A 24,600-nucleotide genomic window follows, 5' to 3' on the forward strand; every position below is an offset into this window, starting at 1 on the left:
ATACTTGATTTGAGCTACAATGTGTTCAAACATTGAATACATTTTTTGGAGGCCCAATGTGACATGCTTGACACTGTTCAGGGGTGTGTGCATGTGTAAGGGGTTCTATGACTAGGTGTACAGTATATGAGTGTGTGTTTGTTCTGCGACAGGTTCTCAAGGTCACTAATGCATTAGTGGTGGGTCATTGGGGAGTGTGGAGTGAGCGCTATTTATGCATATTGCCCTCAGTCCGTTATCAGCATTCTCTGTGTGTGTGTGTGTGTGTGTGTGTGTGTGTGTGTGTGTGTGTGTGTGTGTGTGTGTGTGTGTGCGTGCGTGCGTGCGTGCGTGCGTGCGTGCGTGCGTGCGTGCGTGCGTGCGTGCGTGCGTGCGTGCGTGTGTGTGTGTGTGCGCGCGCTCACTGGGAGGGGGTTTCGGGTGTTGCTCACCACAGTGAAATAGAATGGTCGAGAGGTGTGGATTAGGAGGGAATCTGGGACAAAAGGCTTACCTGGGCATTCCAGCAACCCTACAGCAGGCATTGAGTAGACAAATGTGTTGAGTGGCATTTACTGAAGATAAGCGGACCAGTCTGTTATTGACGCTAGGTCTGGGATCTGCCCGGTTTAAGCAGAGAACAGTGTTTTTCTCAGCATACCAGTCTATATACTGTATGTGTAGAATATTATTTTACTAGTGTCAACAAGGGGGTTCTATGAAAAGTCCTTTATGAGGATTCATTGTATACAGCAGCCATGGAGACAGACACGTGTTGAGTTGCATCTTCTCAACATAAGGGCCAGTCTGGTATTATCACCCGATCTGTGAGATATCAGGCTTGAGGATGTGCCATTATTACATTTACATTTACATTTAAGTCATTTAGCAGACGCTCTTATCCAGAGCGACTTACAAGTACATACATTCATACTTTTTTTGTACTGGCCCCCCGTGGGAATCGAACCCACAACCCTGGCGTTGCAAGCGCCATGCTCTACCAACTGAGCTACACGGGATTATGCCAGTTTAGGTTTTCGAACAATATTTGAAAAAATGTGTATATATATATAAATATGTCTATTGTTAGTATATTTGCCATTTAATCAAATAAATCAATCTATGTTATACGTTATATGTGGGTTGAACAATGTTCCTGGACTTATATGATCGACTTGTGACCTGCAATGCAAAATAGATCCAACTCACCTACACCTGGTTTTGTCCAGGTGTTATGAACCTGGTGAGCTGCAGTACAGTATATATCCACTCCAGTCCCTCTAATATATAATAATAATAATAATAATAATAATGCTAATAAATTCCCAGCCATTTTGCAGACGCTTTCGTACAACGCAATCTACAGTCATGCGTGCATACATGTTGATGTATATATAGTCCAAGAAATTGAACCCACTATCCTGGCGTTGCTAGTGCCAAAGCACCATGCTCTACCAACTGAGCTACAGAGGACCACTCATGCCCTAACCCCAAACCTGGCTCGGGGAAAACACATTGGGAATCCCTGGTCTACAGGAGTCCTCTAATCTCTAACACCATTGTAACTCTATAACACGCCAGGAACACCTTTCAAAGTCCCTTGTTTCCTAAACCTCCACTGTTCAATCGTATAGAGGGCTCTTCGACTGTTTTTACCACCAAAACATGACCAAAAGAGTCTGTTCACCTGCAGTCAAACAGCCATCAATATTGCACCTCCCTTTTTTTCATTATCATCACCCGACTCTTCTGTCCCATCCCAATCTATTCCATTTGTTTGTCCTGACTGACCCATGCACTCTAATCCAGCTATGAGTGAGCAAATTAAATCCACTTGGATCAATTGGACAGTTAATGTGTAACACACTCAAGCCCCATGTCACCTAATGTATTCAGGCCCTCAGTCATTATTCGGCCCGTCTCTCCACCTAAGTTGTTTGTTTGCAGCCAGAGGCTGGCCCTCTGACAGCTGGTTGCAGGGATGTGCTGGGTGGTGGTGGTAAATGATCTGTGCAAATTGTCTTTTTATGGGACTGTGGGGGGGAGATGTTTCACACTCTATTTAACTGTTCATTGCGGTTTGGACAAAAAAGGCTCAATCTGCAGAAGATTAAGTGTTCAAATACCTCGTACCTCTGCCTCAAATACCTCGTACCCCTGCACACTGATCTGGTACTGAAACTCCCTGTTTATAGCTCCATTCTTGTCTATTTTATTCCTCCTGTGTTGCTATTTTTCTTTTAATTATCATTTTTTAACTCTGCATTGTTGAGTAGGGCTCGTAAGCAAGCATTTCAAGGAGTACAACTCCCGCTGTATTCGGTGCATGTGACTAGTACAATTTAATTTGATTTGGTAAAATGATTTTAAAAAACAGAGAAGAGAGGTAGATCCAATAATAATAACTTTTTACATAATACAAAACAGGTAAGGGAGCTAAACCAAGACTGGCCGCTGTGGAATTATTCAATCACAACAAATAGATGATTTCTTTATTTGATCAATATGAGCATTCTTAATGCCAAAGGAGCCATATCTCATCTGACCTGACTTTTAATCTCACATATAACTGAAGCACCTAATATGTATTCTGACGTCATTCAGATAGTTTGTTCATGTAACGTTTAAGCCAATAAGACCATAGTGTTATTTAATTGTAGCTACAGCAGAAGCTGTGGGACGTTACTGCAGTGGGGTCTACCCAGAGCAAAGTCTATCCTCCCTCACACTCTCTCTCTCGCTCTCTCTCTCTCTCTACATCTCTCTCTCCATCTCTCTCTGGCTTTCTCTCCATCTTTTTCTTTCCATTTCTCTCTCTCTCTGTCTCTCTCTGTCTCTCTCTCTCTCTGACCGCCAGTTGACTCCTCACCTTCCAGAGAACACCTTCAGTAATCCCATGCCTCCTCAGTGCCCCAGCTAGTTCACAAAGCGGAGCTCACTGAAATCCACCAGTGTTTGCTCCTTCAGGAGTAATTCGGTCTCTTATCTAATCCAGGTATTTCTCTTTCTGATTTCATCAGCTTGTGAACAAAGTATTTCCATGGGAAATGAATGCCGTCCTGTAACTTTGACTGAGTCAGTCTGTTTCATAGGCGGAAAAAAAGTGAAACTTATTTGTATTGGAGTTTAAAAATCATAAAATCTCCTAACACGCACACAGCAAGAGATCCACAAGTGTCAATGTGAAACACAGAAGTAAGCTATAGCGTATAGGGCCTCAAAAGTCTACCAGTAGAGGCAACTTGATGTACCATTTTCTAGAAAGGACTTTCTGCACTATCGTTTCTCAGTGGTTCATAGTTAAGTGTGGGTTTCTATCTTTGTCTGTCCAGGGTTGCTACAGTGTGTAGACAAACGGACCAGGTGTGCACCCCACAGCCCGGGCCACAGCCCACCCAACACAGACTCAGTTGGGTTTGCTTGCTTTAACAAAGCTGTGTGAACTTTACCCCCACAGAGAGAGGACTGCTATTCTATACAGTCCAACATATAGGCAAAAGCAACAGTCACAGTGTGAGGGTGATGCAGGTAAAATGGTTTCTCCGATACATTTATAAATGTATGGCTACGTAGTTGTGCAGTCATTTATGTTAGGCACGAAGAACTGGCTGTAATAAATATAAGTGGTGCATGTACATCTACACTCCCTCTGTATTTATTTGGACAGTGAAGCTAAAATCTGTACATTTGGCTCAATACGCCAGCATTTTGGATTTGAGATCAAATGTTTCCTATGAGGCGACAGTACAGAATGTCACCTTTAATTTGAGGATATTTTCATATCTGTTTTACCATTTCTAAATGAAAGCACTTTATGTATCTAGTCTTCTTTGAACAAATTCACTTATAGATTTTTTAAGTTTAGTATTTTGTTGAAGCACTCTACAAAATTGCATTTGCAGTTTGTTTTGATTGTGTTTCACATTATGTTTTGCCCAATAGGAACTGAATGGTGAATAATGTATTGTGTCATTTTTGAGTCACTTTTGTTGTGAATAAGAATAGAAGCATCCACATTAATGTAGGAGTGTTCAGAAACATCTTCTATTCTTATTTATGTAACGGCTGTCGTAGTCGTTCTCCTCCTCAGACGAGGAGGAGCATGGATCGGACCAAGATGCGGAGTGGTAAGTATTCATGTTTTAATGGAAAAACAACAAACACTACAAATTACAAAACCCAACAAACGTGACTAACCTGAAACAGTCCTGTGTGGCCCAAACACTGTCACAGGAAACAAACACCCACAAAAACACAAGTGAGACCCTGGCTGCCTTAGTATGACTCTCAATCAGGGACAACGATTCACAGCTGTCTCTGATTGAGAATCATACCAGGCCGAACACAAAATCCCAACATAGAAAATCAAACCTAGACCAACCCACCCAACTCACGCCCTGACCAACTAAAACAAATACATGACAAAGGAAAACAGGTCAGGAACGTGACAATTTACAACAAAAGTGACTACAAAATGACACAATACATGATTCACCATTCAGTTCCAATTGGGCAACACATAATCTGAAACACAACAAAAGCAAACTGCAAATGCATCCAACAAGTTTGAAGATCATTGATGTAGTCATTGCGTGCTAGGAATACAGGGTCAAATACTAAACTTTTGACTGCTTTAATACACTATAAGTGAATTTGGCTTAATAGTTATGGAGAAAAGAAAACATATTAAAATGGAGGGACTAAATACATGAAGTGCTTTAATTTCTAAACGGGAAAACAGATGTGTGTGAAAATACCCTAAAATACGATAGTGGTAGATGATGCAATACTATGTGTTTAGGGTTTACCTTAAGTGGCTATTGTATAGCAACAGAGATAATGCATATTGTCTCAATATTCCTATATCCTCGCCAATTCATCAGATGCACACAAAAAGTGTGTGTCTGTGTGTGTGTGTGTGTGTGTGTGTGTGTGTGTGTGTGTGTGTGTGTGTGTGTGTGTGTGTGTGTGTGTGTGTGTGTGTGTGTGTGTGTGTGTGTGTGTGTGTGTGTGTGTGTGTGTGTGTGTGTGTTGGTAGTCCCCTGCATGTGGAGCCCTGCTGAGCCCCAGTGCTGCAGTAGAGATAGGGAATGACAGTGTGAAATGAAACACACAGATAGGGAAGTGGCAGACAGGCAGACAGGAGCCAGCCTCTCTGTGCGCTGGAGATTAGGCTGACTCCTACTCCACATTCTCCAGGACCAGCCCAGACCAGGCCCAGCCTGGCTCCACCGTTCCCTCCACAGTTCCCCCAAGACTGTGAGAGCCAGGCCAGAACCATTCTCACACACACAGAGGGAGACGCACAGACAGACGCACAGACAACCATATGACAATCACATCACACAGAAATCCATGTTGGGACAACCACAGCACACCACACACAAATATCACACAGAATCAGACATGAGTAAATATGATCAGCAGACATACTGCCTGTGGTCCAGCCAGCCACACACACACACACACACACACACACACACACACACACACACACACCAAAGGGACCTCCCCAGCCCTCGGATTCTGCAGATGTCTTGGTGTCTCTCCAAGTGACTGTAGCCTACTATTCTAATCTGTCCATTCATAGACAATAAATACCTTTGGAAATTCCTGAACTATCACTGGGATTATATGGAAAATGAAGATAAACCCTCAAATTCCATTCAAGTTGAAGGAATGTACCCACAAATTACAATGGCGTCACATTTGTAGATTATCAAAGTTAAAAGGCATTCATCAAAAGACAATTTCTCCCTAGTGGATACCAGAGAGAGAAACAGAACATTACTAAAACGGACATAAATAACAAATAGGTGCTTAAGGATTGCACCGAGTGCATCTTACATTCTATTTACATAACCAGAGACTGACCGGAGACAAGGTACAGCGCGATCCGGGCCCCTTCTCAGAGCCGCTTGGAGCAGCGTGATGAACTGCGTAATGAGGCTCGCGCGGAGCAGGCCTCACTAGGCACCTCATTCATAAGCGTCGGTATCAGCCTCTGCAGTGAGAGACGAGAATTACACAGCTCGCTAACCCACCGGTTTGGTTGTCTGTGAAATAGTGGGATTATGACAGCCGCAGACCGAGGAAAAAATGATGGGTAATAGGTAAAGGATCAAATAACTTTGGTAGACTTTTGAGGCTTTTGGGGAGACGCCGAGGGCATGTAGGTTGACGGTTCACTATAGGGTCACAGAAACAATTATCGTTTTATACGATTTATTTGATTTCATAACCATATTCTATACTGCAGCAGAGCAGATAGCCTATGTCTCTTTCACACCATAAATAATAAAGACGATTATTTCAACCGTAGGCCTACATAGTTTATATTGTGCGTAAGTATGTCATTTCTACAACAACCCTATCTAAATTGAATAACCAATATTATCTGCATGGCCTCGTAGTGGTTGTCTGATTTGGCCTGTAATGAGAATGGGCCTGTTTTTATTTAACCAACATGTCCTCATCACATTTGATATAAATCGTTAAGGATAATGGAATAGAATAGAATAGAGATACAAATCCATTTGAGAGCTGAAAGTCCCGCTGCCCACGCAAAATGACACTTGACCTGATATTTATGAACTTCTTTTTGCAAATGGAAAAAAAAAAAACGATATGATGAGTGGATTTGTTTTATTGTTTATTCCTACAGTGAGTTTCAATTTAAAAAAAAAAATGTAATCTAACAACTTGTAGGGTATCCAGTATTTCTCAACGTAGGCCACACTATTCATATGTGTGTGAAAAGTAGCCGGTAGTTAATTCCATCAACAATGTGAAATGTCTCATTATTTTAGGGGTTACAAGTATAATTTATAGATGACGTGTTTTATATGGAGAAGTTAAATGGTTAATATAGATATGTTCATCCACACAGGTTATTATATATATTTTATTTGATACTGAATTGGTCATTCAGAACACAGAACATTTTTAAATAGGGCTATTACCGACAGAAATATAGCAAATATTTCAGTTTGTCTGTCATTAGCAGTCGTAATCATTGATAAACTGCTCACGCACATTCACCGTCTTGCATGTTATAAACAGTCATTTACAGTTCATTTCTCACACATTTCAGCATGTTTTCGTTAAATGCAATGCATTGGCGAATCTGTCTCAAGAGGATCACAATTATACATCATTTGTTCAATCGTTTGAACCTCTTTGTTAGTAGGCCTACGTGTTATTTAGATAAACTCTTTCTTGGTCATTTCTGCTGGATTAATCCCATTATGAATAACGTCTAAATCAGAGATACATGAGCAATTATGATTGTTTCTCCATTTTAATGAATTACCATGAATCAAAAAACACCAAACACACTTCCTATTTTTATTGTACCTATGACTTTTGGAGTCAACCTGAAGTCAGGCATTCACTGAAATCTCACTAACTGTTTTAACACTGATTGATTGGTGGCTAATTAATAAACTGGATCCGACGGTCAGAGTAACGGCCCATTCTATGATGACAGACATTCAGACGACCAAACCCATCCTTGATTGAAAGGCGACTGTAGAAAATGAACAGAGGGATTAAGTCACAGGTCGTTGGACCCTCCGCAGTGATGAAAGAAAATACACGTATTGAGTAGAAGACAGTCACACAGCATCCTCTGATTGTCTCCTAGCGCCCTGCGCTCCTGAGGGGCACGAGAAGTGATCATATTAATCTCATTACCTGAGACAGGTCTAAGGGAAGGCCTAGATTCGAGTTTTATTAGTCGTATTTACAGGATACACAGGCCTACATGGATAAACAGAACAGAATACACAGCTCCCAAATGGAGTTGTTTCTCTTAATAATATATTCTCCTTAACGATTTATATTAAATGTGATGGGAATTTAAACTAGAAACAACCACTTGATGAGAATATAATATCATATCATCAATATAGGTAACTAATATTCACAAGTACCAACAATTATTTTCACAAAAAAAATTATAGAATGATGTAAATGATCAGGATAAGCCATATAATATGATGTTATTGCCTCGTTATTGCCTCGTAATTATTATAGGGAGTGTGAAAGTATCGATATACTGTTATTATGCAGTTAATACCACTCCTACTAAAACAATACTAACTCTACGCATACTACTGCTCATGTTAATAATAACAATAATTAATAACATAAGCACAGCATGATAATAATGTAATTATAATAGTTCACCTATTAATTACAGTTGTATCATCATTAGTAATGATAGTTGCAGTGAGTTACAGGACTGCTGTTGGCAGTATTTGTTAGGCTCTGTCTTGAGGTATTAGTGTTAGACCTAATAATCGTGAAAATCGTGTTTGTGAAATTATTATCGTGCACTTTTTCGTGTGGAGGTGGAGTCAATCGTTAATATAACAATGACTCAAAATGTCTATAATGAGAGTGATTAGGCTATTGTATCATCATGCCAAGTTATTGGTCGTATCTCTTATCGTCTTGCTGTTTTTATAGAGCTCATTCTGATTTATCTTGTCATAAAACCAAGCATAACTTTCCCTTTCAGAGGAGACATTATTTTACAGCATGTGTATAAGGCTCGCTTCAAACACTAGCATTATTATATCTAAAGGCCTACACTGTTAACTTAGACATGTCGGTGTTTAATTTCGCATTTATTTTTTAGGTCTATTATTTATTAGAATGCACCATCGCGATTAATATCTATGAAAACAATAGATGTTTATGTTTGGTCTCCCGAGGGGCACAGCGGGCTAAGGCACTGCATCTCAGTGCTAGAGGCGTCACTACAGACCCTGGTTCGATCCTGAGCTGTATCACAATCGGCCGTGATTGGGAGTCCCATAGGGCGGTGCACAATTGGCCCAGCGTCGTCCGGGTTTGGCTGAGGTAGGCCGTCATTGTAAAATAAGAAGTTGTTCTTAACTGACTTGCCTAGTTAAATAAAGGTTCAATAAAAAATATAAAACATTTAAGGATTCGGTTAAAATCGGGTTAATTCATTTGAAAGTATATGGAGACCATCTAAACAAAATTCACAAATCTGAAGGAACTGTGACAATTTCTTCGATCTTTATATGTTATCTTATATTGATTCTAAAAACAACCAAGACACAGCAAATTCAGCAAAGGTGGGTCTCTTCTTCATGTTGGCTCGTCCTCCATGCCCCTCTCCTCCTCCAACTCCTGAGACCTACCTTGGAGTGCATCACGTGGTCTTAGTTCGTACAAATAACTCGCAGTAGAGTTTTCCAGTAGAGAACGAATCGGAGCTCTGTTATATCAGCAATTATCAGCAATTATCAGCGACAGTAACTATCTTCAGATACTAAGAATAGGAGAGAGAGACTTGGACCATCTGGGAAGTAAGGAATTGCTTTTTCTCGTAAACTTTTACTCGCAAAGACATTTTGGACATCTTTGTGGGAGCCTCAGTCACTTTCGTTGGGTCTATCTGAGTGAAGTTTGCCCACAGCGCTGCTCAAGCTGCTCCTCTGAAAAACAGACTTTATCACCCGACCGTCCTTATCTGGTGAGATAATACTACGAGAGCTCTTGTGTGAAATTGTATTCCTCTTGTGCACACTGCAATCAAGGTTTTATGTGATTTGCGTTACGATTGATAAACATATAGCCTATGCATCACACATATGGCTCCTCTATCTATTGTGGGTTGATTAGGTTCCTATGATTTAATGACATGGTGCAAGTCGGGTGTTCCTCAGGATATCTCGGGTAGCTGATTAGTTATATCAATATGCAAAGATATGGGAGACCATTAGTGTCATTTTAATCCATTAAATGTCAATCACAATGATACAGATAATATATTACTCTTGTTATTGATCAAGTTGTTTTCTATTTTTCCTTGTATTGCTACAGCAGTTATTTGATTGTGCGATTTACATCAATTTACTTTAGGCCTAATTCGTGATATTATCCATAGATTGACCTAAATGATAGCAAACGTTATTTTAAAGAGAAAGGAGAAAAAAATGTACTAAACAAAAGATTAAGATAAAAGATGGGTCAAAATACGCCTCCGGCTGTTCAGGCCACAGGTGCGAATTGTAGACTGCTGGGTGATGTTTCTTCTTTAATTAGTGGACACAATCCCTCAATTACAGGACACATTTGTTGATTGTGGTTCTTTCCCCTTCATTCAGGAGTGGATTTGTTAATTATCCGGCGACTGGATAACGAAAAACCGCCGACGACTCGCCGAAGTGTCTTTACGTGACCCGCTTTGTCCCAGGAGTCAGTACCCATATTCTTCCAAATAGGACGAATATACGGTGTCAGAATGTACCAAAGCCTTGCTTTGTCATCCAACCAGTCCCCATATGCACACGATGCAGGGAACTATATGCACCCTTCAGCGAGTTCCCCCGTGTACGTGCCCACTACGAGGGTGCCTGCTATGCTGCAAACCCTGCCGTACTTGCAGACATGCGAGTCCACCCATCAGTCCCATGGCCTCGGCGGGCATCATGGCTGGCCTCAGACTGGCGCAGACAGTTCGACCTTCAACCCGGGCAGCCCCCATCCGCTCCCCGGGTTCTCCTACTCTCACAGCCCGCCAGTAAGCAGCAATACAGGCAGGGACACAACCTACCAAAACCCGCTTGTGCTCAGTAACGGTGGTCGAGCCGACCAGTATGGCAGCGCTTTGGTACGGTCTGTTGGAGGATCGTACTCGAGTCCCTACGCGTACATGAGCCCTGAGATGGCAACCTCTTGGACACCAGGCCACTTTGAGAGCGGCATGATCAGTCTTCAGGGACGGCAAGGTTGCCTGTCTGGGAGAAGGTCCAGTTTTGGTACGTAACAGTCTTTGATAAATAAGGCGAACCGTGTGTTTGTTTGTCTAACAATTCCACTCAAACCGAAGGGAAATTGTCATATCAAATTAATGTAGGCTACTCGTATTTAAAAATTGTTTCACTTATGTATGTGGAGAATTGGTGAAGGCCACAAATGAAAAGAATTAGCACATAATCAACAACAAAAATCGAATGAATTCATGTAGGAGGCCTAGTCGTCCTTTACTGGCCTATAGAAGCACTACAGGAGGCACACTAAACATATAGACCTATATTTCAATCAATCTGAATCATGTTTATAAGATTAAATGTTGTGGATAATTCACCTTGAATTTTTTCCAATATTTTTTCGATAACAGGCCTTTATTGGTTAGATCTACTTTTGCAAATGAGCCTATTTGTTTCTGTGGCTGTCAAGGGTTAAAGGGTTCCGTGCTCTGATCTCACAATTTTCAGCCTGGTTGTTTCTTCAGTTATTTATTGATGCGATTGAGAAATCCCATTCTATGTGGTAAACTCTATGTGGTAAACTCTAGCATCGATTGTACTCAGTCACTGGGATTCAATTAGCCTAACAAAAGTAACCTTTTTGTCAGCGTTCACAATACACATTCTTTAAATGAGAAGGTTGCTAAAACCAATTAATTAAAGTGCTAATTTAATCCCCACTACCTGTCAGTTTTCTTTTGCAGTGTTTTGATTATCAGTGCAGACATTCACTAGTGAAAACTGTCCAATTGTCACCTTGATCAGATCAGACGGAAAAGTGATATTTGGAAATGCGTCTGCAATACACGTTTGGCAAGCAGCCAACACGTCCTTTGAAGGTGGAACATCAAAATGCCTATTACGTTTAACGTGTTTTGAAGCAGGATCTTTCCCTGTTGCATATAGCCCATATCCAGGATTTTTTTAATGTAACCTTTATTTAACTAGGCAAGTCAGTTATTAAGATCAAGTTCTTATTTACAATCACGGCCTACACCAGCCAAAACCGGACGACGAATCACGGTCGGTTGTGATACCGCCTGGATTCGAACCAGGGTGTATGTACTGACGCATCTGGCACTGAGATGCAAGGCCTTAGACCGCTGCCCCACTCGGGAGCCCAAACAAGTAATCTGTTGATTACTTCGTTTCACATCAAAAATAGGAACGCATTTTCATCCTGGTGAAATTAATTTGTGGATTTTCTATTTATTTTGGATTTGCTGATTTGCTGACTTAAAGACTTATACACATTCGTAATTTAACACATATGGTGTGTGTGTGTATTGTTATGTGAGTATGTATGTGTTGTGTCTGTGTCCGTGTGTATGTGTGTGTGTGTGTTGTTTTGTGAGTGTGTATATTGTGTGTGTGTGTGTGTGTGTGTGTGTGTGTGTGTGTGTGTGTGTGTGTGTGTGTGTGTGTGTGTGTGTGTGTGTGTGTGTGTGTGTGTGTGTGTGTGTGTGTGTGTGTGTGTGTGTGTGTGTGTGTGTGTGTGTGTGTAAAAAGTGGGCTTAGTCATCGACACCAAGTTTGGTTTAAGTGGTGGTCAATATATTAGATATAGCACTTACATACATATCTCATGGCACACTCACATTACGCACACATTACATTACGCATGAGGAAAATAAGACATTAAACATGATTTTAAAAATATATAGATATATTTTTAGGCCCTACGTTTTTTTCTATTGTTATTATTGTTTTCAACATTATTGTTATTGTTTTTATCTATTGACCCTCTTTCAATATGTGGACAAGGAATTCTAGCAATTAATTGTAGGAGGCCGTCGCCTGTCAGTAGCTTGATTGATATGGGGACCCCTGGATCCTTAACACTGATAAGAGCCCCATTGACATTCCATCCGTCTGAGCCCTGTGCCTCGCCAGCCGCCCTAATAGATACGCCAATGACCCTGTATCCATATTGATACATTCGGACTAGATATATTTTAATCACCGAGATGGCTTTAAATTCTACTCGAGCGAGCTAAGCCGGGACATTTATCACGCGCTAACGCGTTCTCTTCACGATATGGATTTACACATCAAAGATGTCTAAACGTATGGCTTTCATGTCTGGATTTTTTCTCTTCCATTTTTTTATTTATTATAGCCTATCCTTTCTATTTATCGAAAACATACAACATGTGACCCAAAAACTTTTTTTTTACCCAATATCCAAATAGGCAAACACATAGCACTTGCAATCGAAAATAAATTATATTCCTCTCATTTTACAAAATTATCCACATTTAACGAATTATGCAATTTAACTAAAGATGACCAAGGGTATTTCCATAACCAGTTCCAGCCATGTTCATGTTTTGCTCAAGTGTGATCATGCATTAAAACCAACGCAACACCACATACAAAAAATATTAAAACTCTAAATGTTGTCTTCATCAAATTACAGACATGTTGGAGGAGTTCCCGGGAGAGGGTCGTGAGTGTGTAAACTGCGGCTCCATCTCCACTCCTTTGTGGCGACGAGACGGTACCGGGCACTACCTGTGCAATGCCTGTGGCCTGTACCACAAGATGAACGGAATCAACAGGCCGCTCATCAAACCACAGAAACGCCTGGTAAGCACCATAAAAGTGTATATAACTTGTCCTAGATATATCTTATTGAGTAGACCCATTATTATGCCCACATATACATAAGTATGTGGACACCTGTTCTTCGAACATCTCATTCCAAAATCATGGGCATTAATATGTTGTTGGTCCCCCCTTAGCTGCTTTAACAGCCTCCACTCTTCTGGGAAGGCTTTCTACTAAATGTTGGAAAATTGCTGCGTGGCCTCGCTTCCATTCAGCCACGAGAGCATTAGTGAGTTCGGGCACTGATGTTGGGTGATAAGGCCTCGCTCATAGTCGGCGTTCCAATTCATCCCAAATGTGTTCCTTGGGGTTGAGGTCAGGGCTCTGTGCAGGCCAGTCAAGTTCTTCCACACCGATCTCGAAAAACCATTTCTCAATGGACCTCGCTTTGTGCACGGGGGCATTGTCATGCTGAAACAGGAAAAGGCAATCTACAAACTGTTGCCACAAAGTTGGAAGCACAGAATCGTCTAGAATGACAATGTATGATGTGAAGTTAAGATTTCCCTTCATTGGAACTAAGGTTCCTCCACCAAACACAGATTCGTCCGTTGGACTGCCAGATGGTGAAGCGTGGTTCATCACTCCAGAGAACGCGTTTCCACTGCCCCAGAGTCCAATGGTGGCAAGCTTTACACCACTCCTGCCGACGCTTGGCATTGCGCATGGTGATCTTAGGCTTGTGTGCAGCTGCTCGGCCATGGAAACCCATTTCATGAAGCTCCCGATGAACAGTTCTTATGCTGACGTTGCTTCCAGAGGCAGGTCGGTTGCAACCGAGGACAGACAATTTTTACACGCTAAGCGCTTTAGCTGTGAGCTTGTGTGGCCTACCACTTCACGGCTGGGCCGTTGTTGCTCCTAGATGTTTCCATTTCACAATAACAGTACTTACAGGTAACCGGGGCAGCTCTAGCAGGGAAGAAATTTGATGATCTTACTTGTTGGAAAGGGGACATTTTATGACGGTGCCACGTTGAAAGTCACTGAGCTCTTCAATAAGGCCATTGTACTGCCAATGTTTGTCTATGGAGATTGCATGGGTGTATGTTCGATTTTATACACCTGTCAGCGACGGGTGTGGCTGAAATAGCCGAATTCACTAATTTGAAGTGGTGTCCACATACTTTTTGAGCTGTTAAAAGAGTCAATGAGCTTTAAAAATTGAGTTTTAAGAATGTTAATGACTAAATGTATTGATTGATTTGGTGGGTTTTGAGAAGAAAAAAAGTCATATGCAGATATTAGGTTTTTCTAGGTCAAAGCAGTTAACACGGGAATTGGTGGTCAGAAGGAGGTGGAAAAAGAATGGAACATAGTGGGTCAGTGATTGTCTGAAGAAGGTCAGTGTAGTAGAGTGAGAGAAAGAGGCCTTCACTGCTGTCTTTTTCCCAGGCAGGAACCAGCCTCTCAGAGCAGCTGCTGTGAATTACCCCAGCTCTGCTCTGCCTGTGCTTGTTCTGTTTTTATTTGTCCTTCAGTGACCTTGCCCTTGGGTTGTCTGTTTTTAGCCAGATCTGTATGAGGCAACAGAACAGCATGACTTAACAACCGTGTTTCTGCTGAAAAATCTCACTTGTGTCCAATAACAAGCTGATAGAGAGGCAGGTTCAGCCAGGAGTACTTAGTGCTTAGCCCAGCACTATGTGAAAAATTTCTCATGTGAAGTCCTTATCAGTACATTGACTGTTTGGTTTCTCCATGGATACTATGGCGGAATCTTGTGCACAATACACAAAAGGAAGTCACTTATAGTAAAGGGATACTTCACCCAAATAAAATTTTTACACAAAGTATAACAGAGTCAGTAACACAATATATGTATATATTTTTTTGGGGGGCTGAATTATCCCTTTAAGGTGCTCATTCTCTAGACCTGTCATACAATCCATCTTTAACTGGTCTTGTCCTTGGTCCAGCTCTCTCTCAGAAGAATGTCTGAATAATTCTTTGAGTTGTCTGATTGGTTCTAGTCGGTTATCGGTTATTGATCGGTTATTGATTGGCTATTGACGCCTTGTCTTTACTTCTCCATCTATAGCAGACCACATCTCGCCGGGCTGGCCTGTGCTGCACTAACTGCCTCACCAGCACGACTACGCTGTGGCGTCGCAACGCAGAGGGAGAGCCTGTCTGCAACGCCTGTGGCCTGTACATGAAACTACATGGGGTAGGTCACACACACACACACACACACACACACACACACACACACACACACACACACACACACACACACACACACACACACACACACACACACACACACACACACACACACACACACACACACACACCTTTCCCATGGACCCTACACTACTCATATCATCTAATTTACACAACGTTTGCCCTGGTGGGATCCTATGTAAAATCCTGCTGTAAGAATTAGCCCCTATTAGCCTGGCAGTGCAGTGTGGGCTGCGTATTGTTCATGTTCTGTAAAAGCTTTCCAAGGTCATCATGGATGTTGTTATCAAAAGAGAGAGGTGGGAGGAGGGGGTCATTGTGTGTGTTTTCAAGGCAAGCTGGCCTTTGTTACAACTAGGATCTAAATGATTGGCCTCTCCTCCTCTTAGGTCCCCAGACCACTGGCCATGAAGAAGGAAAGCATTCAGACCAGGAAACGGAAACCCAAGATGCCCAAGTCCAAACCCTCAACAGGTAAGAATGGGGAATGGAAAGAAAGATATAGAGAGAATGTCTGAAGTGTATTCAGGTTGATGATGTCCTGTACCTGTCAATCACCCATATATCTGCCTGTCTTCTTCAGGAGGGTTGTCAGCCTCAGGCACCAACTCACCGTCCTCCTTGTCTGTCTCGGAACATGCATCTACGATAAAGAGTGAACCCAACATGGCTCCCTCACCCTACGCCGGACAGACCGTAGCCTCTGTGTCCCAGGTAAGGCTTCTCACTCCTGGGTTCCCCATACAGGGGATGATGTGACTTTTCTCCTCTAGGTATTATGCAGAGAAAACACTTATTAGATTTGGGAGTTTGAAACAGTTTGTAGGGCCAGGCTGGAAGAACTACCCATAGTAGGAGGCTATGCAAGGCCATGTATTTTGTCCTGCACCCACTCTCACTCTCCCTGTCCTGTAGCTCTGTGGTTAGCCTTTGACTCAGTATTCTGCTCGACGTTGGAGCTGCCACTGTCATGCTATTTACTATTGTGAGAGAAAGTTTATCACTACAGCTACTTTATAGTCTAGCAAATTCAGCCCATTAGTTCCTACTAAAGACCTTATCATTGTGGTCCGTCATTTAAATATCCCATTCTATTCTTTGAAGGCTTCATCACATCTGGACAGTTCAGGACATGTCGACATCAAATACGAGAACTACCCCTTTACGCCCACGTCCATCGCCCCACAGAACTCCTGGTGTGCTCTGTCTCAGGCATGAGCTTGACCGCAGCTCACCGTGTTCTGATTCTGGACCCAGCTCAGCTCACTGTGGATAATATAGACTTGTGACAAGAACTACCTATTATAGACTTACTCTCTTTCCCATGGCTGGAGGGAGGAAAAAACAGAAGGAAGCGACGGCAATCAAGTGGAATGTATAGAAATAACTTTTTACTGGCTACTATCAATACTATTTCTAGTTGTAGTTTTTGTTGTGGTTGTCTTTGTTGTTGTTGTCATTATTGATATTTTTCTAATATCACCATCACAGTTTTACGTGGTATTTCAGCCGATAACCAGAAACAGTTCAACAAGTTATCACGGAGTGTTATTCACAAATCCAGAAGGACAAAACACGCAAGTGTTTATTACCTCTGAACATGTTTCATTGCTAGCGTGTAGATGATTAACTTCTATATACATTATTTATGTTGAGATAAGAACAGTCATGAAACTCCAAAGCCAACATGTCATATCCCAGAAGTCCATTCCCTTCTAGAATGCCTTGTGTGTTCAAGGTATGAAATCCAAAATAGAAAGAATACATTTACATGTGCTTTCTATGTAATGAATTGCATAGTTGTTCATTTGACAAACGATGCATATATTTACATTTACACAGATACTGTATATACTGTATATGTTATCAGATATGTTGAAAGTGCATAAACACTTTTTTATTTTAGATGTCATAATTGTGTACTTGAATTCGTTTTCATTTTTTCCAAGACCCCTGTTCTATTAGTTCGGCTTTTGACAATGTGTTGTCTGCTCATTTAAAGTGCAATTACTTAATTTAAAAAAAAATAAAGACAAAGAAAAATACTTTTATTTTAATTGTTTTGAATAAGTTCATCTAATTTTATTTGCTGTGTTTTTGTTGAAATATAAGGGAATTCTATTGTTACTTTATAACCTAAAATTGTTCAGAGACTTGAGTCTACTTTAGTTGTATAACCAAGTCTGATAGTCTCGTTGGTTTTGCAATGCTCTTTGAAATCTGTTTAGTTTAATAAACCGATAAATTAATTGTTCCTTGATTTTATGAAGTAACTTAAAAACAATTGTAAAATAATCCACTTTTATTTTATTGTTTACCTTTCAATAATTATTTTGTGCATGACCTGCCATACTAATTTATATATAGTAGATGACTTAAAAATCAGTTTTTACTTGTCTCTGATGTGGACTGTAGGGTTATTTCCATAACCGCTGACATCCTGTGTGATATTTATAGTCAAAACAATTGTTTGATGCCAAACTACAGATGCAAGCTACATTATAGTAGGCTGTAAAACATTTTTTGGTCTGTTTATTCAATATTTCAATTAATATTTGGTTTCAAACGAATGTTCTCGGGTGGGTTCTGTCTGTGTATTAGAGTTCTTTACTATTGTATCCTTCTCAGTAGTCTAGGTGTATTTGGAAACTAGGGAGTATCTGTCCTGTCCGGTTATATGGTTGTCGTTGAACATGTATGTGTGTGTGTGTGTGTGTGTGTGTGTGTGTGTGTGTGTGTGTGTGTGTGTGTGTGTGTGTGTGTGTGTGTGTGTGTGTGTGTGTGTGTGTGTGTGTGTGTGTGTGTGTTTCTGTCTGTCTGTCTGTGTCTGTGTGAGGAGGGCGTGTGCTCCTCTTGCTCAAGCCAGTGTTGTCGACCAAAGGTTGGGTTCCAACTGTGCTTTATGGCCCCTGGGGACTATGCCTGGCTGGCACGCGTTGGCCCTGGCACTTGGAAATAGTGGCGCGACAGCGACAAACCATAAGCTTTACTGCCTCGTGGCGACACAGAGGCAGAGGTGCCGCCACTACCCTCCTTTTATGACTATTTGCCAATTTGTTTCTGTACTCTTATCTTGTGTGGTGGTAGTTGCTGCATGAGAGAGTAATGTGTTGTATGATGAATGGGTCATTACACTCTTACACTCAATAGCTCACTCTTGCAGAAGCATGACGGGCTATGGATGGGCATTTTAGAGCATTTTGGGTTATGAACCTCAGGACAAAGAAGGATGGACACGCCGCGTAAAGAAATACCATCGTCCTTCCACCTCGCCGTGTTTGTCTTGAAAAAGATTTTCTTTCTGATCACATGGATATTGTGAATTATAAGTAACAATTGTATGCAGGTAAACAACAGCCTCCAACTCACCCCCCGCCCCCCCAGCTTCAAACACTAACCCTGTTGTGTTTGCATTACTCCACCCCCTTGAAAGGGTCAGTTCTAAGTGCTATATAGTGCTAAATAGACAGGTCCACACAGGGGAGCGGGGTCAATCAGGACCCTAGGAGCCTGAGCCACATTTACATTCAATAGCCAGTGAGTTCGTGTGGTCGTTGGCAGTGTAAAATATTTGAGTGGGACTTCTGGAGAGCCAAGTGGTCATCTCTCACAGCCACTTGCTCCTCTAGGTATTATGCAGAGAAAACACTTATTAGAATTGGGAGTTTGAAACACTTTGTAGGGCCAGGCTGGAAGAACTACCCATAGTAGGAGGCTATGCAAGGCCATGTATTTTGTCCTGCACCCACTCTCACTCTCCCTGTCCTGTAGCTCTGTGGTTAGCCTTTGACTCAGTATTCTGCTCGACGTTGGAGCTGCCACTGTCATGCTATTTACTATTGTGAGAGAAAGTTTACCACTACAGCTAATCTATTTTCTGAGACAGCCAAGGTCGATGACTAAAACCTTGTGGCTGGACCTAAGAACACCAATGCCAGCGTCACTGAAGTGTCAAGGCCATGATTGTTCTTTTTGTTAGATAGTACTCTTTAGTTTCTGTAGTTGCTCTACTACGATGTCTTCGATCCATCCTTCTGGGAAATGTATGTGTGTGCGATTCCAGTCCCAGGAGAGATGTTATCCCCCTGCAGGTCTGTAGCGCTCTGTCTTCTGTGATGGAATTAGAACGGCTCACTTGGGGGTCCGACAGATAGACCAACAGGGGAAAGGCACATAGAGCAGAGATAGTGTGAGTGACTGAGGCTGAGGTCCATAGCGAGCGATGGCTTTTCCTCTTGGCCAGGCAGCAGTAACACAAGTCTTTCCCAGGGTCGCGCACCCCGGCCACTCCATTCAATTATTCCTCCGTCCATGGCGGAAAACAGGATATTGTCTTTAAACTCAACAGTTATCCTGATGGTGTGTATGTGGTTGTGAGTGTAGCGGGGTGGCGGGAGTAGGGAGGGTAGTGCAGGCATTTATTTAGGTTAAATTCAGCTCTTAAATCAAAACTTCCACGCGTTGTCTCCACAGTGATTCCCCAAAGGCCTCACTCATCGCTCTGCGTGACAGGGTGCTTAAATTGAGGAACGCAGACCTGTGTGCTTGGTGTGTGTGTGTGTGTGTGTGTGTGTGTGTGCGTGTGCATGCGTAAGTGCGTGAGCGTATGTGTGTTTGCATGGGTTTTGATTTCTCAGGGCCGGCCAATGGATGATGTTTTTCCACTACGGCGTGTGAATGCCTTTTGCATGTTATAATCACTGCAGTGTCCTTTCTCTGTCTGTCCTAGTGCAGGATTCCAGGAATCGCTTCACAGTTTCCTCAGTCAGGGCAGAAGAGATAAACCCTGAACTTATGTACCCTCTAAACACCAAAAGGGGTTATGTCACTCACAGTCCTACTTTAGTTAGCAAAGGCCAATGAATGACACAATGAGTTACCTAATGGCCAAATACTGTTTCAGAATAGTCCTAACACTGACAGTTGGAGACATTTAGGGTAGTGTTCTGCAAAGGCCACAGTTCCAAGAAAAAAACTGTTCCTGCAACCTAATTGTACCTTGACAAATGCTTTAGTGGAAAGACATCATCAACCCACACTGATCATAATGCGTAAAGATATGAGTTCTGTCCAAAATGGAAGGGAGTTAATAGAAGTTTATATTTATTTTATCTTTATTTAACTAGGCAAGTCAGTTAAGAACAAATTCTTATTTACAAGACAGCCTACCCCAGCCAAACCCTAACCCAGACAACACTGAGCCCTATGGGACTCCCAATCATGGCCGGTTGTGATACAGCCTGAAATCGAACCAGGGTCTGTAGTGACGCCTCTAGCACTGAGATGCAGGGCCTTAGACCGCTGCGCCACTCGGGAGCCCCAAATGTGATTCGGTAGTAGTTGATAGAAGTGAGTTGTAGTAGTTGATAGAAGTGAGTTGGTAGTAGTTGATAGAAGTGAGTTGGTAGTAGTTGATAGAAGTGAGTTGGTAGAAGTTATAGAAGTGAGTTGGTAGTAGTTGATAGAAGTGAGTTGGTAGTAGTTGATAGAAGTGAGTTGGTAGTAGTTGATAGAAGTGAGTTGGTAGTAGTTGATAGAAGTGAGTTGGTAGTAGTTGATAGAAGTGAGTTGGTAGTAGTTGATAGAAGTGAGTTGGTAGTAGTTGATAGAAGTGAGTTGGTAGTAGTTGATAGAAGTGAGTTGGTAGAAGTTATAGAAGTGAGTTGGTAGTAGTTGATAGAAGTGAGTTGGTAGTAGTTGATAGAAGTGAGTTGGTAGTAGTTGATAGAAGTGAGTTGGTAGTAGTTGATAGAAGTGAGTTGGTAGTAGTTGATAGAAGTGAGTTGGTAGAAGTTATAGAAGTGAGTTGGTAGTAGTTGATAGAAGTGAGTTGGTAGAAGTTATAGAAGTGAGTTGGTAGTAGTTGATAGAAGTGAGTTGTAGTAGTTGATAGAAGTGAGTTGGTAGTAGTTGATAGAAGTGAGTTGGTAGTAGTTGATAGAAGTGAGTTGGTAGAAGTTATAGAAGTGAGTTGTAGTAGTTGATAGAAGTGAGTTGGTAGTAGTTGATAGAAGTGAGTTGGTAGAAGTTATAGAAGTGAGTTGGTAGTAGTTGATAGAAGTGAGTTGGTAGTAGTTGATAGAAGTGAGTTGGTAGTAGTTGATAGAAGTGAGTTGGTAGTAGTTGATAGAAGTGAGTTGGTAGAAGTTGATAGAAGTGAGTTGGTAGTAGTTGATAGAAGTGAGTTGGTAGTAGTTGATAGAAGTGAGTTGGTAGTAGTTGATAGAAGTGAGTTGGTAGTAGTTGATAGAAGTGAGTTGGTAGTAGTTATAGAAGTGAGTTGGTAGTAGTTGATAGAAGTGAGTTGGTAGTAGTTGATAGAAGTGAGTTGGTAGTAGTTGATAGAAGTGAGTTGGTAGTAGTTGATAGAAGTGAGTTGGTAGAAGTTATAGAAGTGAGTTGGTAGTAGTTGATAGAAGTGAGTTGGTAGTAGTTGATAGAAGTGAGTTGGTAGTAGTTATAGAAGTGAGTTGGTAGTAGTTGATAGAAGTGAGTTGGTAGTAGTTGATAGAAGTGAGTTGGTAGTAGTTGATAGAAGTGAGTTGGTAGTAGTTGATAGAAGTGAGTTGGTAGTAGTTATAGAAGTGAGTTGGTAGTAGTTGATAGAAGTGAGTTGGTAGTAGTTGATAGAAGTGAGTTGGTAGTAGTTGATAGAAGTGAGTTGGTAGTAGTTGATAGAAGTGAGTTGGTAGAAGTTATAGAAGTGAGTTGGTAGTAGTTGATAGAAGTGAGTTGGTAGTAGTTGATAGAAGTGAGTTGGTAGTAGTTGATAGAAGTGAGTTGGTAGTAGTTGATAGAAGTGAGTTGTAGTAGTTGATAGAAGTGAGTTGGTAGAAGTTATAGAAGTGAGTTGGTAGTAGTTGATAGAAGTGAGTTGTAGTAGTTGATAGAAGTGAGTTGGTAGAAGTTGTAGAAGTGAGTTGGTAGTAGTTGATAGAAGTGAGTTGGTAGTAGTTGATAGAAGTGAGTTGGTAGAAGTTGTAGAAGTGAGTTGGTAGTAGTTGATAGAAGTGAGTTGGTAGAAGTTGATAGAAGTGAGTTGGTAGAAGTTGTAGAAGTGAGTTGGTAGTAGTTGATAGAAGTGAGTTGGTAGAAGTTGATAGAAGTGAGTTGGTAGAAGTTGTAGAAGTGAGTTGGTAGTAGTTGATAGAAGTGAGTTGGTAGTAGTTGATAGAAGTGAGTTGGTAGTAGTTGATAGAAGTGAGTTGGTAGTAGTTGATAGAAGTGGTTGTAGTAGTTGATAGAAGTGAGTTGGTAGAAGTTGATAGAAGTGAGTTGGTAGTAGTTGTAGAAGTGAGTTGGTAGTAGTTGATAGAAGTGAGTTGGTAGAAGTTGATAGAAGTGAGTTGGTAGTAGTTGATAGAAGTGAGTTGTAGTAGTTGATAGAAGTGAGTTGGTAGTAGTTGATAGAAGTGAGTTGTAGTAGTTGATAGAAGTGAGTTGGTAGTAGTTGATAGAAGTGAGTTGTAGTAGTTGATAGAAGTGAGTTGGTAGTAGTTGATAGAAGTGAGTTGGTAGTAGTTGATAGAAGTGAGTTGGTAGTAGTTGATAGAAGTGGTTGTAGTAGTTGATAGAAGTGAGTTGGTAGAAGTTGATAGAAGTGAGTTGGTAGAAGTTGTAGAAGTGAGTTGGTAGTAGTTGATAGAAGTGAGTTGGTAGTAGTTGATAGAAGTGAGTTGGTAGTAGTTGATAGAAGTGAGTTGGTAGTAGTTGATAGAAGTGAGTTGGTAGTAGTTGATAGAAGTGAGTTGGTAGTAGTTGATAGAAGTGAGTTGGTAGAAGTTGTAGAAGTGAGTTGGTAGTAGTTGATAGAAGTGAGTTGGTAGTAGTTGATAGAAGTGAGTTGGTAGTAGTTGATAGAAGTGAGTTGGTAGTAGTTGATAGAAGTGAGTTGGTAGTAGTTGATAGAAGTGAGTTGGTAGTAGTTGATAGAAGTGAGTTGTAGTAGTTGATAGAAGTGAGTTGGTAGTAGTTGATATAAGTGAGTTGGTAGTAGTTGATAGAAGTGGTTGTAGTAGTTGATAGAAGTGAGTTGGTAGAAGTTGATAGAAGTGAGTTGGTAGAAGTTATAGAAGTGAGTTGGTAGTAGTTGATAGAAGTGAGTTGTAGTAGTTGATAGAAGTGAGTTGGTAGTAGTTGATAGAAGTGAGTTGGTAGAAGTTGATAGAAGTGAGTTGGTAGTAGTTGATAGAAGTGAGTTGTAGTAGTTGATAGAAGTGAGTTGGTAGTAGTTGATAGAGGTGAGTTGGTAGTAGTTGATAGAAGTGGATGGTAGTAGTTGATAGATGTGAGTTGGTAGTAGTTGATAGAAGTGAGTTGGTAGTAGTTGTTAGAAGTGAGTTGGTAGAAGATGCTAGAAGTGAGCTGGTAGTTGTTGATAGAAATTAGTTGGTAGTAGTTGATTTTTTCAAATATTTTTTTATTTCACCTTTATTTAACCAGGTAGGCCAGTTGAGAACAAGTTCATTTACAGCTGCGACATGACCAAGATAAAGCAAAGCAGTGTGACACAAACAACAGCACAGAGTTACACATGGAATAAACAAACGTACAGTCAATAACACAATAGAAAAGTATATGTACAGTATGTGCAAATGACGTAAGATTAGGGAGGTAAGGCAATAAATAGTCCTTAGTGGCGAAGTAGTTACAATTTAGCAATTAAACACTGGGGTGATAGATGTGCAGAAGATGAATGTGCAAGTAGAGATACTGGCGTGCAAAGGAGCAAAAAAACAAAAACAATATGGGGGTGAGGTAGTTGGATGGGCTATTTTCAGATGGGCTATGTACAGGTGCAATGATCTGTAAGCTGCTCTGACAGCTGATGCTTAACCTTTTGTCAATAGGGGGTGCTGTTTGCACTTTGTAATAATTTCGTTCCCAGATTAAACTGCCTCGTACTCAATTCTTGCTCGTACAATATGCATATTATTATTACTATTGGATAGAAAACACTCTCTAGTTTCTAAAACCGTTTGAATTATATCTGTGAGTGAAACAGAACTGGAGTTGGAGGAATTTTCCTATGAGG

At 41.2% G+C, this 24,600-nt stretch overlaps 1 protein-coding gene across 1 annotated transcript; it reads left to right on the forward strand.

Moving 5' to 3' along the window:
• The first annotated feature begins 9,228 nt into the window (after positions 1-9,228).
• Positions 9,229-18,038, forward strand: LOC120058930 (transcription factor GATA-5-like). The gene is made up of 7 exons (XM_039007677.1): positions 9,229-9,490; positions 10,125-10,778; positions 13,189-13,358; positions 15,421-15,549; positions 15,956-16,040; positions 16,150-16,280; positions 16,671-18,038. Exons 2-7 carry the CDS (start codon positions 10,262-10,264, stop codon positions 16,782-16,784), a joined length of 1,146 nt encoding a protein of 381 aa, XP_038863605.1. The 5' UTR covers positions 9,229-9,490; positions 10,125-10,261; the 3' UTR covers positions 16,785-18,038.
• Positions 18,039-24,600: the final 6,562 nt, after the last annotated feature.

This window comes from Salvelinus namaycush, chromosome 14 (genome assembly GCF_016432855.1).
Source record: "Salvelinus namaycush isolate Seneca chromosome 14, SaNama_1.0, whole genome shotgun sequence".
Classification (NCBI taxonomy): domain Eukaryota; kingdom Metazoa; phylum Chordata; class Actinopteri; order Salmoniformes; family Salmonidae; genus Salvelinus; species Salvelinus namaycush.

Coding starts and splice junctions, on each gene's coding strand:
- LOC120058930 (XM_039007677.1), top strand. CDS start 10,262: ATGTACCAAAGCCTTGCTTTGTCATCCAACCAGTCCCCATATGCACAC. Junction 10,779..13,188: donor TGGGAGAAGGTCCAGTTTTG/GTACGTAACAGT, acceptor ATCAAATTACAG/ACATGTTGGAGGAGTTCCCG. Junction 16,281..16,670: donor CCGTAGCCTCTGTGTCCCAG/GTAAGGCTTCTC, acceptor TATTCTTTGAAG/GCTTCATCACATCTGGACAG.